Here is an 18,071-nt window from a genome sequence, read left to right on the forward strand (position 1 = left end):
AAATACCCTTAAGGCATGACATGCAATCTGATCTTAGAAGCTTAAGCAGGATAAACTCTGGTGAATACTTGGATGAGAAACCACCAACAAATACCAGGTGCTATAGGTTGTCTACCAGGTCATCTGTAAGTTCAAACAAAGGCATTGGCAATATCAAATCTAAGTATTTCTTACTGAAGAAAACTCTGAAATGCATAGGGCACCATAAATTAACAGGTCACACACACACACGACCTGTGGTGTACAAGCAGATTCTCATTTTCTGACACAGGATACACTGAAGGGCATCTAGTTAAATTCTTGCCAAGATAAAGATAAATTATTGCCTCTAGAACATGGCCATATAGCCCGAAAAAACCCACAAGAACTAAAGATAAATTCTTGCCAACACTCTAGAGCAGTGTTTCTCAACCTTCCCAATGCCATAACCCCTTAATACAGTTCCTCATGTTGTGATCACCAACCATGAAATTATTTTCATTGCTACTTCATAACTGTAATTTTGCTACTGCTATAAATCGTGATGTAAATATCCAAAATGCAGGATGTATTTTCATTCACTGGACCAAATTTGGCACAAATACCCAATACGCCCACATTTAAATACTGGTAGGGTTGGGGGAGCTTACTGATTTTGTTATCTGGGAGTTGTAGTTGCTGGGATTTATAGTTCACCAACAATCAAAGAGCCTTCTGAACTCCACGAACGATGGAATTGAACCAAACTTGGCAAACAGAACTCCCATGACGAACAGAAAATACTGGAACGGTTTGGTGGGCATTGACCTTGAGTTTTGGAGATGTAGTTCACCTACATCCAAAGAGCATTGTGGACTCAAACAATGATGGCTCTGGACCAAACTTGGCATGAACACTCAATATGTCCAAATGTGAACACTGGTGGAGTTTGGGGGAAATAGACCTTGACATTTGGGAGTTGTTGTTGCTGGGATTTATAGTTCACGTACAATCAAAGAGCATTCTGAACACCACGGACGATAGAATTGGGCCAAACTTCCCCCACAGAACCCGCTGCCTTGAAGGGACTCGAAGCATGAGCCTCCCTCCAGCCATGAATGCTCTCCCTTGCCCGCACATGCGCACCACGCTGCCATGCACCTAGCCCGCCTGCTCTCTCCTCCCCGCTTGAAGACTCAGAAACAGCCCTCCCCTTGGCTGAGAGGCCAGCCAATCACAGAGGAGGAGGGCTTTTGGTGGGAGGATTTAACATCTGTTTCCAAAAAGGAAGAGAAAGACAGGTGGAGATACCTTCTGCCTTCTCTGTCAAAGGGGTTCCTAAGACCATCAGCAATATATGCTTTCTGATGGTCTTTGACGACCCCGCTGAAACCCCCTCGTGAACTCTCCCCCAAGGGTCCTGACCCCTAGGTTGAGAAAAGCAGCTCTAGAGGGAATTACTAGTTTAGGATTTGAACACATTAAAAATGGGAAGGATGTTCCCCACTTCTCACCCATGACTGTGTAGCTATGTTGTATGAAGCACAAAAGAGGAGTAAGAAGGGCGGCATATAAATGTTGCAAATAAATAAATAAATAAATAAATAAATGCCTTATTGTCCTGAATGAAAACTCCTATGTTACTAGTCATAACAAATTATGAGATACATTCTTTAAAAATTACATTGTTTCATGGCTGCCTGTATGAAAGCAAGAAAAAAAGGCCACTGGGCATCTTTACTCTTCTGCTAGAAACGGGAAGACAAAGGAAAAATGGTCAATGGAAAAGGAGAAATTAAAGGTATTGAAATAGCTTGTATAATACCACTGTGCTATTAGTTATGTTCATTTCACAAACTTGTAACAAGTTGCTCAGTTCATTAGCATTAAATGATAGAACACTCAGGTAAAATAAAAACAAGATGCAGAATATCCATGAGCCTTTATTTCAGTTTGAGCTTTCCTACAAAGTTTTGTGGGTTTTTAATCCCCCAAAGAAAAAAAACATTGTAAAAAAAGCACAGGCTTATAGGCAAATGACTCACTCATTCTCTCAGTTGCACTGGATTCTACCTGAAGCTGTAATTTCAACAGGCTCAGAAGATTCAGGTATCAGAAACTCAATCTGTGCAACAAACAGTAAAAAAAATCCTTTGTTCAAGTTACTTATTGATTCCCCATCTCCAAAATACATGAGTATAAATTGAAAGGGGGTGGACAAAAAGAAGCAGTTGCTAGTACACCTCTGAACATAACCAGATATTGATTCTGAGACATTCAATGCCAATTGAATTGAATTCACTGCCTATACTGATCATTAGCACACTTTTCAAAAAGATTTTGAAAACTTCAGGCAAGGATTACTACTATAGTAAACCCAAAGCATGGTACAGCACATCTTTCCCAGTTTTCAGATGTCATGGAGCAAACAGGCCCTTAAAAAGTAATGCCAAATTTTGAAGGCAGTTTCAAATAAATTCTTCCTTGTTCCAATTCTCTATGGCATACACGTTTCCCTCACCCCAGCTCCCAATTTAGTGTGGCTCAGTATGTCTTTACAACCACCTTTCTCCCCTTTCCATCAACCTTTTGACTTCTAATTTATAGGGCATCAAGGATGTTGTCGATTTTGCTAATCAGCTCCAGACGCTTCTGAGAATTGATCTTCTCATTTTCTATATACGTATCCTTCTTGAGTTTGCCAACCACCAAGCGTTCTGCTTCCACAGAAGATTTCAGAACCAGATCCTTGACTTGACCATCAAGTTTCTGGATTTCACTCACCTTAAAGAAATGTAGGAAATGATGTTAGAAGCCTGGACATGAACCACAACTTTACAAGTAATAATGATTTTAGAAAAAATACAATATCAACATCTGCACTATAGGCTGGAGAGTGTTCTTTAAAGCCAAACACCTTTGAAGATCCCTCTCTGAACAGCAGTGAATTTGCAATTTATTTATTAATTGTTTATTTACTGCATTTATATACCGCTTTTCTCACCCCTGAGAGGACTCTTAGAAGTGTACAAAAAGGAATGGCAAAATCCAATGCCATAATAGCTAAAACAACAACAATAATAACTATAAATCAAACCTTTAAATCATATTAAATCTAGAACATAAATAGACATTTAAAATAAAAGTATAGAATTAAAAGAGGTTAATATAGCATTAAAATCACAGAATCCAGAATCGTAAGCCAAGGCCATTCCTATTGTCAACTGCACTTAGGTCCTATTTCTTTCTAGTACTGCATTACTTTACTGCACGAAGGCTTGGTCCCATACCCATGTCTTTACATTTTTTTCTGAAGGCCAAGAGGAATGGGGCAAATCTAATTTCACTAGGGAGGGAGTTCCAGAGCTAAGGGGCCACCACTGAGAAGGCCCCGACTCTCATTCCCAGCAGTCGTGCCTGCGAAGGAGGTGGGACTGAGAGCAGGGCCTCCTCAAAAGATCTTAATCTCCAAGATAGTTCATGGTAAGAGATGCATTTGGACAGGTAAGCTGGGCCGGAACCATTTAGGGCTTTATAGGCTAAAGCCAACACATTGAATTGTGCTCGGTAGCCAACAGGCAACCAGTGGAGCTGGCGCAACAGGGGGGTTGTATGCTCCCTGTACGCAGATCTGGTGAGGAAGCTGGCTGCCGCCCATCGGACCATTTAGAGCTTCCGAACAGTCTTCAAAGACAACCCCACGTAAAGCACATTGCATTATTCTATTTGAGATGTAACCAGAGCATGGGCCACCGTGGCCAAGTCTGACTTCCTAAGGTACAGGTGCAACTAGTGCCCGTACCTGCCAAACATCAAGAAGAGCAAGACCAAACCACAGACTGTGACACCAGAACAGACTGAAGTAATCTGACGAAGTAGACTTAAGTCTACGAAAGAGCATACCAGGTATCTTCCTGTTCAGAGGTTCAAAAAGACATATAGCTCACACCCATGTCAACACAATTTATAATCAAGACGGCTGTATGCCTAATAAGTTTCAGTCACTAATGATGAGCAGTACCTCGGATGACACATTTCATTTCAGAGTAGCGCTCCTGTTAAACCAAATGATAGCCAGGAGGCCTGGCACGGCCATGGAATGGATTGGTATGTTACTCATGCAGCATTACAAGGAGATTAACATTTGGGCATGACTGCTGCCTTTAGGGAACATTCTCATCCTCTCAACTAAGGCCTTGGCAGAATTATATGGTGAATTCAAGCCAATGGGTCCTGGCCAGCAGGGATGGACGACAGCACTGGTTTAGGTATTTTAAACCTGGCCATCCATTGTGTAAGATCTTAACTGAACAATGATTTGGAGGCTTTTCCTTTAGAAAGCCTAAGGAAATATGCTTGGAATTCAATACTGGACTATCAGAAAAGCCAGAACCATCCATTCAGGTTATTATAACTCATTATTATGAGTTAGAATATCTTTAAGCTTGAAGTGACATGTGCGTCAGGTAGACATTTGCTTCTGAAATGGCATGAAACATTTGGAATAAGCATCAATGAATACAAATAGAAGCAATACCTAGAAGAGCCCACACTTACTTTGTCACACAGGTCAGAGCCTTCGGTCTTCAGCTTAGACTGCAATGAGGCTATTTCATTGGTTAAGGTCTTATGCTCAGTCTCCAGAGACTTTTTGCCACTGTTTAAGGTGGAAATATCCCGGGTTTGCTTGTACTTATTCACAGCTTCATCAAAAAGTCGGTAAAGACATAATCTCTTATTTACTCCAGTGAGAACCTGCTCTGTAATGCAAGCCACTTTCATTCTAGCTTCTGCTGCTGGATCCTGCAAAAATACAAGGGAGTACAAGCAGAAATGCTTTAGATTTAGAACCCAGCCAATTATATAGTGCACTTACATGTTCAAATTGATCCAAATATTCTCTTGGTAGTGTTTATACAGACTCTGTGAAGCGGCTTAGCATTATGTCCTGGAAGTAAGAAACCAATGCAGAGCAGTAGCTTTGTGAAGTGGTTTGAACACTGGACTATGACCCTGGAGAACATGATCTGAATCCTGCTAGGTCTCAACAATCCAATGGATCAGTTGCACATTCTTAGCTTCAAACAACACAATGACATGATTGCCATAAGTCAGAAATGACTTGAAGGTAAACAACAGCAACACCAATTGAGATAACCTCTGTACACTGGCCTTCGGAGAGCAGATGATTCACTTCTTATGCTTCTATTCTGCCTGATGAGGCTGACTGAGAACATATTGCCCCAACTCATTGCACAGCCACATTTTTATTGTTCAATTTTCATGTTGCTCTTATTAATTCACTATGCTATTTATGGAACTTATTACTTGTTTTAGTGATTGCTGTGTTATTTGTAAATTTGTAATTGTTTAATTGCTTTTTACTGCCCTTTATCTCTATTTTGTTTTTGTAAGCTGCCCTGAGTCCCTTAGGAGAGAGAGGGCAGATTATATATAGTCACTGTTTTTGTTGTCGTCATCATCATACAGAAAGATAAGCAAAATTTGGACCAGGAAGCTCACAGCTTGCAGTACAATCCCTTTGCCACTAGATTGTATAATTTGCACAAAAAAACATAACATGAAATTTACTAAAGGGACCTGCCAGAAAAAAATGAGCCAGCATGAGGAGCAACCCCTAGCATACAACTTGCTCCAAACAGGCTCAGGTTGTGAATAGGACAGAACATCCCCTGAGCAAGTGGGATCTGGGTCCGGGAAAATTAGGAACTGAAAGTACAGTTGTTTTTTTAAAACTTTACAGAAAGTAAAGAAATTTAGTCAATGCAAAAAAAAAACTTACTAAATGTCAAAAGATGCCCATTTCCCTACTTATGTAATATTTGGGTGATAATGTTCATTTATAATTTTGCCACTCCCCAGTAATCTAACTCAAGGCTGCTTGCAAAATATCAAAACCAGTACAAATTAAACCGTAAAAAAGCAACAAAATATAAAAAGCAACAAACTGATATCAATTGTCCTAACACATTCTGTAGTCTACACTGAGGGTATATCTCAGGTTTGGTACCTTAGTGATAGAGAAGTCCAGCCTCACATAGAGAATCACAGTAAAGAATAGGATATAGAAGGCTCCAACAACCAGCAGAGGTTCTTGCAACATCAGGACCTTGTTAAAGGTGTAATGGACCTGGAAGAAACAGGACAAGCAATGAGATGGAGGACACTGCTATTAAAGATCTACACTTCTAAACAGAAAACTGAGCTACTTAAATGTTCAACTATTAAGATCTTCACTTACTCGCAGAAACCTGGCCTGTTGCAGCCATACATTATGTTATTATAAATATAGAAAAAAATGGGCAGATAAGTGAAGTACTTTTAACACACTACCCAATGTAAGCAAGGGAATTATTTGTTCAGCCACTTCCAACTCTCCGTGACCTCATGGACCAGCCCACGCCAGAGCTCCGTCAGCTGTCGCCAGCCCCAGCTTCTTCAAGGTCAAGCCAGTCACTTGAGGGAAAACATCCATCCATCTTGCCCTTGATTGGCCCCTCTTCCCTTTTCCTTCCATTTTCCCCAGCATCATTATCTTCTCCAAGCTTTCCTGTCTTCTCATGATGTGGCCAAAGTACTTCATCTTTGCCTCTAATATCCTTCCCTCCAGTGAGCAGTTGGGAATTATTTCCTGGAGTATGGACTGATTTGATCTTCCTGGGGTTCAAGGCACTCTCAGAATTTTCCTCCAGCACCACAGTTCAAAAGCATCTATCTTCCTTCGCTCAGCCTTCCTTATGGTCCATCTCTCACCTCCATAGGTTGCTATGGAGAACACAATTGATTTAACGATGCAGATCTTCGTTGCCAGTGTGATGTCTCTTCAGTAATGTATTGAGATTGGTCATTACTCTCCTCCTTCTGATTTCCTGGCTGCAATCTGCGTCTGCAGTAACCTTCGCGTCTAGAAATATAAAGTCTTGTCACTGCCTCCACGTTTTCTCCCTCTATTTGCCAGTTATCAACCTGTCTGGTTGACATAATCTTGGGTTTTTTATGTTTTTGCACTTTCTTCTTTCACTTTGGTTATAAGGCTCCTCAGCTCCTCCTTGCTTTCAGCAATCAAACTGGTTATCATCTGCATATCTAAGGTATCAATGTTTCTTCCAGCAATTTTAGCTTCAGCCTTGGATTCATCAAGCGCCGCATGTCACATGATGTGTTCTGCATACAAACTGAATAGGTCGGGTGGGAGTATACAGCCATACACCTTTCCCAATCTTGTACCAGTCTGTTGTTCCGTGATCAATTCTTACCGTTGTTACTCTGTCATTATACAGATTTCTCAGGAGACAGACAAGGTGGCTTGGTATCCTCATACCACCAAGAACTTGCCACAATTTATTATGATCCATGCAATTAAAGGCTTTAGAACAGTTAATAAAACAGAAATAGATGCATTTCTGAAACTCCCTGTCTTCCTCCATTATCCAGCAAATATTGGCAATTTGGTAACTCGTTCATCTGCCTTTTCTAGACCCAGCTTGTACATCTGGCAATGTTTTGCTGAGTCTACCTTGCAGGATCTTACATATCCTTCCCGTGTGTGTGTGTGTGTGTGTGTGTGTGTTCCTTCCTATACAGAAAGGAATTATATTTACCACAATATCTTGGATGTGCTGCTCAACAAGGTTGTTCTTGTGTGCCACAATGACTGGGCGACCAAATGTATCCAAATAAGTATAATGAAGCTCATCAGAGGCTCGACTGATTTCATATGGACTGTCTACATGGATATTCCTGCAGAGAAGTGGGTACAAAATATTAATAATCTCAGAAAAATATTGATTACTAAATAAACACCACAGTAACGATGAATGCCATAAATAACATTGGTGCCTTTTTTTAAAAAAGTTGAAATGTGATAATTGAGTTTCTAAGAGAATGTAATTATTTGTCATGATGGAAAGGTATATGTATCTGGATCAAATCTGTTCCCAACCACATTGTTACTTACTTGGCACCTTCTGGAAGGATTATCTTTACTGTTAGAGAGTCTGTAACTTGTTCATCGAACACATGATCAACAAATCTCATCTTCAAGGCATATTGATCACCTGGAAAACAATAAAAATAAGTGATCATGAAAAGCTTAGCATGGAAGCAACAGAAGCCAGGGAAAATAAAACATCATTTGTACATATTTATTCAGAAAAAGATGTGGAATTTTACTGGAACTGGTATTAATAAATAATATGCAACTCATTTCCCAGAATAAAGACTGATCAGAAGACATACAAACTGTAATTAAAGTAAATAATTAAATTCTGCACCTGATATATAATATAAAAACATAAAGCAACCCCATAGAACGACTAAAAATAGAAACTGATTTTCTTTGGGGTGTATTTATTTTTTTATGTATTTTTGAAAATGAATGGGATGGTGTCAGACCCAAACAAAATGTGAGAAAAAAGGAAACATATCTGAAGACCTTAACAAATGGATAGTGACCAAGTAATCCCCCAAATTTTGGGGTGCAATTCCCGGCTCTCCTAACCAGCATAATCAATATGAAATATTGGGAGCTGCAATTCAATAACATGTAAAGGGCTATCTGATTCCTTTCCCTGCCTTCAAAGGCTAAGTAGAGGTGTGAGATACCTTTCTGGTACTCTGCCTAATTTCAAATACTGACTTTTAAGACATTTTAAATAGCAAATCACTTTGCCTTTCTACGGGTTTCAGAGCGTGCAATTTGTCCAAGGTCATCCAATGGGTTTTGTGGCCAAATAGTAATTCATACGCTGGTCATCAGAGTCATAATCCAAAACTCAAAATATGACGCCATGCTAGTGAATACTACAAACTGATATTCTTGTGAATCTCAAATATGACCTGCTGCAAAGAAATACAGAATTAGCTGGGTTTTATTCCAGCTGTTGATATTTTTTTTTAGATGCATAATGTGCTCCAGTGGAAAATAATCGGACAATTAAACCTACCAAGATTAAAAAGATACTCATAGCTAGGCAGGTTATAACCGATGATATAGTGTGTCTTCCAACCACCAAAAAGGGGGAAACGGGGGCGAATCTCCATTTCCACAGAGTCATCCAAGATGAGAAGGTGACTGGTGGATATGTTGCCAATTTCATCTCTGTAGTACACATCTTGCGCAGCAGCAGGCAGGATAGTCTGCCAAAGAAAGACAGTGAGCATCCAATTAACTTTCACTAGAAACAGGTGAGTATGAAATGATTCCATTATCACTCTTAGCAAAATAAACTCTTAGAATCATAGAATTGGAAGAGACCTTGTGGGCCATCCAGTCCAACCCCTCCACCAAGAAGTGGGAAAATGACATTCAAAGCATCCCCGACAGATGGCCATCCAGCCTGCTGAACAGCTCTCACAGTTAGGAAGTTCTTCCTAATGTTCAGGTGGAATCTCCTTTCCTGTAGTTTGAAGCCATTGCCCCGCATCAAACAAGCTTGCTCCCTCCTCCCTATGACTTCCCCTCACATATTTATACATGGCCATCATGTCTCCTCTCAGCCTTCTCTTCTGCAGACTAAACATGCCCGGCTCTTCAAGCCGCTCCTCACAGGGCTTGTTCTCCAGACGCTTGATCATTTCAGTCGCCCTCCTCTGGATATATTCCAGCTTTTCAACATCTCCTTAAGAACTGCTAGCTATCTCTCTTGCCACAGGGGCAGACATCACAGTATAAATACATTGGTTTCAACAAAAATGTAGCTATGGTCTTTTGCTTATGTTATAACTTTATGTTTTTTGGTGGAAGGTGGTATCAGGAGTTGAATGAATGGAAGAAAATCCTTTTCCTCTAAAACGATACTGGATTGAGGAAATACAAACTATAAATAAAAATGAGATTCCCATATCCTTTCTTTCCTTTCCCCTCCCTCCCCATTTTATGATATTGTGTTAAATATGTTCATTAATTTAAAAAACTACTTAAAAAATGAAAAGAAAAGGGGGTGAACATTTATTTACTATTTATTTACTATATTTATATCCCGCCCTTCTCAACCTGAAGGGGACTCAAGGCAGGTTACAGCAGAGGCAAAATTCAATGCCTTAAACAATTCAACAATTAAATAACATTTAGTTTAAAATCTAAACGAGGTTAAAAGCAACATGGAACATAAGAAACACTAAGCATAAAACATTTATAGCTCAAATATAAACTACTGAAAGCAATGAGATCTCAATGAGTATTTAAAACATATAGGGGGATAAGAATGTCTTCACTTGTCAATGGAGGAACATAACAATGGCATCAGATAAGCTTCTCCAGAGTAAGGTGGAAACCATGCAGCTCTCTAGATGCTGTTGGACTGTACATGGATATGCAGGAAATGGTTGCCATAAGATGCAGTCCGATAGCACTTGGAAGGCCTCATTATTCCCATCCCTTGCCACTGCCAAGAAAGCCTTCCCCTATATCTATACCAGCAAGAAAATGAAAACAAATGTTTAAAATGAGAGAGTGGGGGCATAAAAATGACTCCCAAGGGCCCACAATTCTCACTCTTGGTCAATGAACAAACAGAACAATAAGCTACATTTGGCGCACAGGCAATTCTAAAAAGACTAACCTTAAAAGATTTCACAGAGGATATTCCACTGTCTGGCTGTCTTTGGTAGTCATATCTAGAGAAAGGGCCCTTGAGCATAGCTCCTGTATGCTTTAAGTCAATCGTCTCTTCTACTGCAATATTACCCCAGTGAGAAACTTCAATGACACGGGTCATGCTAGTGATAGTCAGGAATGGATTATTATTTTCATAGTGCACTTTTAGCAGGTCCTAAAGAGAGAGAAAAAACAGAGTAAAAGAACAAAATGTTTTATGTTTGCCATATATGTTCATAGTCAAGTCTATGTCACTTATAATACCACAGATTAACAAATCAAGCAGTCTTCATTTGAAAGGCTATTTGTTCTAGAGTTATATAGTGTGTTTTCCAACCACCAAAAAGGGGGAAACGGGGCAAATCTCCATTTCCACAGATGCATAGAATCATAAAATCACTGAGTTGGAAGAGACCTCATGGGCCATCCAGTCCAACATCTTGCCAAGAAGCAGGAAAATTGCATTCAAAGCACCCCTGACAGATGGCATCCAACCTCTGCTTAAAAGCCTCCAAAGAAGGAGCCTCTACCATACTACAGGGCAGAGAGTTCCACTGCTGAACAGCTCTCACCGTTAGTTTTTCCTAATGTTCAGATGGAATCTCCTTTCCTGTAGTTTGAAGCCATTGTTCCATGTCCAAGTCTCCAGGGCAGAAAAAAACAAGCTTGCTTCCTCCTCCCTATGACTTTCCTCACTTAGTTATACAAGGCCAAGATGAGAAGGTTACGCACTGTATCATGCAGTTACGTCCTTCACAAAGACTCAGAAAGCACTCATCTGTGACAACATTTCTCCTCCAACAATAGCACACACAGAAGTGTTGTTTCATATCTACAGAATATAATCTCCCTATATCCTTAATATAACCTTCCTAAGTGTCGATTCAATGACCTGTTTCTTTTTTTAGTATTGTTCTATTTTAAGAAGAATGACAAAATTGGAAGCTTCTTTATACTAAGCAGCAATATAGCAAAAGTACAGACAACACACGTATCTTCTATTCACATCCAATTTCGGATGGTGATGTTTAGCTCAGGAAAAAGTTCTCAGAAACTTCCACACTGGGTATATTGAGAATTTAAACTTAGAATAAATCGCCCAGCCCCACAATAAATTCTGGAGCCACCCCAAGTTTAAAAGGTTATATCAGAAATAATAATAATAAAAAAAATTGGCCCTTAAAGATGAATGAAAACATAATCATCTGGGAGACATTTTAGGAAGATCATTAGATCAGAAAAATAGGGTCTACACTTATATTTTTTTCTCCTGCATGAATGATTTAAAAACCCAGTAGTACATAAATTCTCTAGTTCCCTGTTTTTAAATAATGGCAACTTGAAAAGAGAATATCGAAGAGAAGAAGCATCACGATGAGAAGAATTTTTCGTGAATACTGTTATGGAGATCACACCAGATATACAAATAATTTTGACTGCAACAATATTTATATTCAAGATCCTGTCTTTTATTAAGCAAACTGACAGAAGAAAGGCAAAACGAGCCATTCCCCTCATCAGTCCATACACTTCACTAATTGGAAATTCATGTACAAAACTGTCTTAATTTCAGATTCCTTTAAGCCCTTAATATTTCAGCCTGTCTTATTTGTACCAGACCAGACATGTATGGATTTACAAACTAAAATGGTAACAGATGCTCTTTACATATTTTTTTCTGTTCTAGAACTCAAAAGTTAAAAAACAAAATTTAAATTTACCTCACTGTATGGTGGGATATCCTTGAATGGTCCATATTCAATCATGTCCTCTGACCGGCTGGGATTGCCCAGTTTGGTGTAACTTTCCACATTTCGTGAGGCTAGCTTTATACGAGTTGTTTGGGTCTTGGTCGGATATGGAGAGTAAAAGTAATGATTACCCTCAAAAACAACGAACTGCTTCTCAGCCTGGGTGATATGCGTTGGATAAGGCTGCAGGACATGGGTAAAAACTGTTTCAACAGATAAGCGGATTTTTGCACCTGGTGCCAAAGGAGATGGTAATTTGACAGTGAAGAATTTGCCACTGAAATAGAAAAGAGCAGAAAATCAGCGAGGCCCTGCTAGTTTGACAAACACCCACAAAGGAAACATCAACAGAACTCCTCTACCATATGCAGTTATGGATAACTCAGAGCATGCCTGCATTTCTAGCTCAGACGTATTCACCTGAATTTATTAAAATGTAAATAACTAGGAAGGCTGCTATCTGAAATCACACTGTGTGTCAGACTTTGAGGAGCTCTTGGTTTTTAGGAGCCCTGACTCTCAGACAATTATCAGTCTAAAATATGCTTCAGAAATACCATTTGTATAAAAGTGAACTTTGAAAAATTAAGTAATTCTGCATTGCTAAGACATTAATTTAGGGCCCTTATGCAAAATACATTCTAAGCCAATAGCTACAAATGCAAAATATGATTTTGCATACATGACAAATTTATCAGACAGGACCACTCACTATTATAGTTCCTTGGCAAATACACATTTGCAGGAAAACCAGGATACGAAACTGCTCTCAAATTCCCATTGTAAAGCTCACCTTATCCCTTTTCCTTTTGCATCTTTCACTTCCAAAATATTCTCCTCTTCTTCCTCACCTTTCACCTGTTTCAGAAAATGGAAATAAGGTAGTCAGCAATGCTGAACATTTCTATTTAAGATGACTAAACTAATCAGAATCTCTGTCCACAACCAGTGAAAAACAAATTTGTAGAGATACCAAGACTGGTATATTTTTGAGGCAAACATTAATAATTAACTATCTAGTCATTAAAAAAAAACCTTCTGGCCACCTTAATAAACACTAAAGCATTATATAACATCAACTGACAAATATCTGTTAAAACTTTGCACCTTTTCCATGGCAGTTAAAGTGATGTCAAGCTGCACTAATTCTACAGTAGAGATGCATCCTTACTCTAAAGGAAATCATTTGACCAATAGTTTTAAAGTCATTCTTAATTTCTTTTTCTTTTTCTAGCAATACTAGTTTTTCCCCTCCATCTTACAGAGACAGATGATTCAGTTAAAAGTACTTGCTTTCCTTTTCAACCTTAGGACAAAAATTACATGTAATGCTGTAAGGTTCTTTTGAAAGAGATCTGATAAAGTAAACAAATAACTAGAAAGTAGAAACATCAGTTGTGACAGATATTCATATCTGATTCCAAAATGGATTGCCTCCTGCCAAAAATTTTCCTTAGCCATAATTCCATTTTTATATACAATTGACTTTATAGGTCTCACCACTTTTGTTCAAAACTCTTTGGAATTGTAATTAGGAAATAATGCTCAAAGATTATCAAAGGAATTACTTATGAGAACGGTATGCTTAATCTCTCTAGTTAGGTCTACCTCACTGGCCAGCAATATAGCCATTTCACAAAAATGCAGACAGGAAATAAATAGTATCAGCCATCAATGCATGTAAGTCCTACTAAATTCAGAAGGACTTCATACTTCTAAAAAAACATATAATGATCAATCTGAATCTACTCGTAATTGGCTCCAGTATCATCCATGGATACCAAAAAGTAAAAAATGCTCAAGTCCATTATATGGATTCCTCTTTGGATTTTAAAAAAGTATTTTCAGGCTGTGAGTGGTTGAATTCATGGATACAGAATCCGTGGATATGGAGGACAATTTTATTTTGAATGGGCACTGTAAATGGGCAAACTAATCTTAAATTGGAGCCTCAGCTATGCTTCTCAATCTGAGTTTAATTCTAACTACACTGTGTCAGAAACCTTGGCTGCATCTACACTATAAAATTAATGCAACCTGACACCACTTGATCTGCCATGGCTGAATGCTATGGACCCAGGGAATTTGTCATTTGGTGAGGTGACCGCACTCTGTGGCAGAGAAGACTAAAGATCTTGCAAAACTACAACTCTCAGGATTCCACAGCATTCACCTATGGCAGTTAAAGTCGTGTCAAACAGTGTTACTTCTACAGTGTAGATGCAGTCCTTATCTATTGTCCTTGTCATTTTCCTCCCACATCTTGAATTATAACGCAATCCTCCTCCTTCCTAAAAAGCTGACCTAGCCCAGCTAGGATTCTAGATCCTCGACCATGACTTCAAACCAATCAGTCTTGCAAAGTGGATACTTTGCAAACAGGAGCCTCACCCACCCTCTAGTGTCACTATCATTTTTAAAAATGTTTTATTCATAGGCTTTTGAGGTTCCGGAAGAAGTTTCTTTAATACTGCCTATCAACACTGTGCCAGAATTGCAGAAACTGTGCAGGGAAATCCCTTTGTAATGGTACTCGAACATCCTAAACCCACATTTCTGCAGTTATTATTGTCAGTCAAGGAGCAGAGATTTTTACTCGGAACCGGAAAGTCTCTTGAGAGTTCTTAGGCCTCGGAAACAGGCATGCCTCTCTGCCATTACATGCGGACAATGCCTTCAGGGCCACGCCTCCTTCCTCCTGGGTTGCCACTGGTTGCTTTCTGATTTGAAGCTTCAGTGCTTACGTGTCAGTCCTTGCCAGGCTATCTATCCCTGCAGCAGAAACCACGAAAAGAATCAGCAACCAGGAAAAAACGAAATAGAAGTGGGGTTGAGCATTGCTGGGAATGGCAGTGATTCTCAGAACACTGTCTGCATAGACAGACTGACAAATCGAAAGGGCAGGTAATATGCAACTTGAGGATAAAATGATAGCCTCCTGACTCCAAGGAAACACATAAATAAATACTTGCTCTTCCTTAAAACTCATGATATGCACGCTCCAGAAGAGTCCAGATTTTAGCAAAAACACCTCTGATTCTTCCTTGAAAAACCTATGGAATGTATGGAGTTGCCATCAGCCAATAAGCTACTTGAAGGCAAACACACACAGTTGGATCATACTCATACAAACATAAAGGAACGAGATCCTGACTGATCTTAGAGGCTTAAACAAAATCAGCTCTGAATGGGAGGTTGCCAATGAGATATTTTAGAGGAAGCAAAAAACACCTCTGAGTACTCCTTGCTTTGGAAAACCCATGAAATCTAGGGAGTCACCATAACCTGACAGGATTTGAAGGCATGCACATACATACATGTGCAGGGTGGGCCAAAAATCATAAAAGTGGCCAATATCAAAATAACTTTTTGAAAAATATCTGAAAATACTATACACATAATATGTAATTTTATTTTCTATGTATATTGTATACTATGCTATGGTATTGCAAATTACAAACCAAAAATAGAGGTGTTCTTAAATATCGCAACCCCTTTGTGACTTTTGGCCCACCCTGGATAACCTACATCTTTGTAGACACAGCAAAGCCATTGCAGGTTAACTCCAAATCAAGGGTTCAACACATATCTAAGGATACGGAGAAACGGGCATTTGCAATAATAGTTATTCAAGGATTCAGAGACAAATGGGAACTGTGCTTCCTTTGTGTAGCTCCCCAAAACCCTGTTGTCTTGTATACTATCCCCATGGGTCTGAATCAAACTTGAGCAAACCCAATGAATTAATAGGGCTATGGTAAGATTGACTGACCACTTTACCATGTTCCAATTGGTCATTTCTGGCTGTGGATGGAAGCCATCTAATTACTAACCCCAACTAGAACCAGACCCATTGAAGTACTGTGATTTATATAAATCAGAACCAACCCTCTGGCAATGGATTCAGTGCATTTACTTTAATAGTTTGATTAAGGTTATTATTATATCCAACTATTGTACTCTGTGCTGTACTGTCATGCTAGTAAGCGCATGATAGGCATGTCTAAGAAAACATGGCCTTGAGCAAATCTATCCTAACTTTGGCCCCATCTACACTGCTATATAATGCTGTGTAAAGCTGAAGTAGTAATAATAACTTTTATTTATATCCTGCACCCACTCTCAGGACACAAGGAGGCTTACAGCAAGTAACAGTTAAAACAGTACAAAAAAACCCAAAAAAATAGCACATAGGTCAAATAAACATAACTAAAAATAGAACCATTGCAATTACTGAAAATGTATAAGAACATAACATAGCATAACATCAAAAATAGCTGCTCTTGCTGGAATAAAAGCATTAAAAATATTAAAACCATCAATCTTACTAAAATACCTCCATTTAAGACTGATCGTCTCCAAAAGCCTGTCCAGGGCCAAGTGTAGACCCATACAATACAGTTCTAACTGCATTTTATGGACCTACAGATTCAAACTGCATTATAGGGCAGTGTAAAATCGGGCCTAAAAGGCCTTTGGATTCCTTTCCCCTTTTATTTTTGGACTTCCTTTTGGGATAAATAACACTATGTATGTAACATGATTTTTGTTCCTGGCTACAAAATGTCAATTGCTATCATGGTTCTATCATAAAAAACAAGGGAAAAGATTATTAAATTGAAAAAACTTTGTTTCTGTGTGAGGGACATCCTGCAGCACATTTTGCTATAGTTTTTCAATGACTATCTCATAACAAGAGTCTCAGCCAATTCAGCATTGTTTGTGGCAGCCACAAAAACGAAGTTTCTGGAGGATAACGACTACTTTTAAGTACAGTGGGTTGCCGTAAGATTTTCAGGCTGTATGGCCAAGTTCCAGAAGCATTCTCTCCTGATGTTTTGCCCAGATCGATGGCAGGCATCCCCATGGTTGTGAGGTCTATTGGAAACTAAGCAAGTGAGGTTTATATATATGTGGAAAATCCAGGGTGGGAGAAAGGACTCTTGTCTGTTTGAGGCAAGTGTGAATGTTGCAATTGGCCAGCTTGATTAGCATTAAGTGGCTTTGCAGCTTCAAAGCTTGGCTGCTTCCTGCCTGGGGGAATCCCTCGTTGGAAGGTGTTAGTTGGCCTTAACTGTTTCCTGTCTGGATTGCCCCAATTTGCTGTCCTGATTTTAGAGTTTCTTAAAGGCTATTCAATATTAACCAAGCTTGGGGTGCACTGCCCAGGAAGAAAGGCAAGGAACCTGGAGAGAGGAAAGAATGAGGACAATATGGGAAGGGAGAGAAGGAGAAGCCCTTGTGCAGGGCTGTGGATTGGCAGGCCCAGCACCCTCCAAGCCACGAGCCTGCTGGGCTAGGAGTGGGAAGCGCCCGTGGGCCTCACCTGCACGGCCAGGTAGGCCAGGTGGCTCTCGAGGCCCGGCTCCAGGGCCAGGAGGAAGGCGGAGGCCGGCGCGGCGCCCGGGTTGGCCAGGCTCAGCTCCGTGCTGACTTTGGCCAGGTGCGTGCCCAGGTCCACCGTCCGCTTCACCTCCTCGTTGAGCAGCTCGGGGCCTTGCCGGGCCCCTCCGAGGCACACACACGAGAGGAGGACGAGGAGCAGGGCGGCGAGGCTCCAGCCCGGGCGCGCCTCCATGGCTGGCTGTCGACGGGGCACCAGCAGGCCGAACCGGATGCACTCCCTCACTCCCTCACGCGTTCATTCATCGAGCGGGCGCAAGATGGCGCCGCCCGCAGGAGGACAAGATGGCGGCGCCCTTGCGGACCCGTACGTCAAGGTGTCGAGGCCTTCCTGCCCTTTC

General features: G+C 40.1%; 1 protein-coding gene across 1 annotated transcript; it reads right to left on the bottom strand.

Moving 5' to 3' along the window:
• Positions 1-1,885: 1,885 nt before the first annotated feature.
• On the bottom strand, positions 1,886-17,992 carry RPN1 (ribophorin I). The gene is made up of 10 exons (XM_060766176.2): positions 17,654-17,992; positions 13,121-13,185; positions 12,298-12,604; positions 10,542-10,751; positions 8,925-9,117; positions 7,937-8,036; positions 7,581-7,719; positions 5,990-6,109; positions 4,516-4,761; positions 1,886-2,742 (listed from the first exon to the last, which is right to left on the bottom strand). Exons 1-10 carry the CDS (start codon positions 17,903-17,905, stop codon positions 2,560-2,562), a joined length of 1,815 nt encoding a protein of 604 aa, XP_060622159.2. The 5' UTR covers positions 17,906-17,992; the 3' UTR covers positions 1,886-2,559.
• Positions 17,993-18,071: the final 79 nt, after the last annotated feature.

This window comes from Anolis sagrei, chromosome 2 (assembly GCF_037176765.1).
Source record: "Anolis sagrei isolate rAnoSag1 chromosome 2, rAnoSag1.mat, whole genome shotgun sequence".
NCBI lineage: Eukaryota > Metazoa > Chordata > Lepidosauria > Squamata > Dactyloidae > Anolis > Anolis sagrei.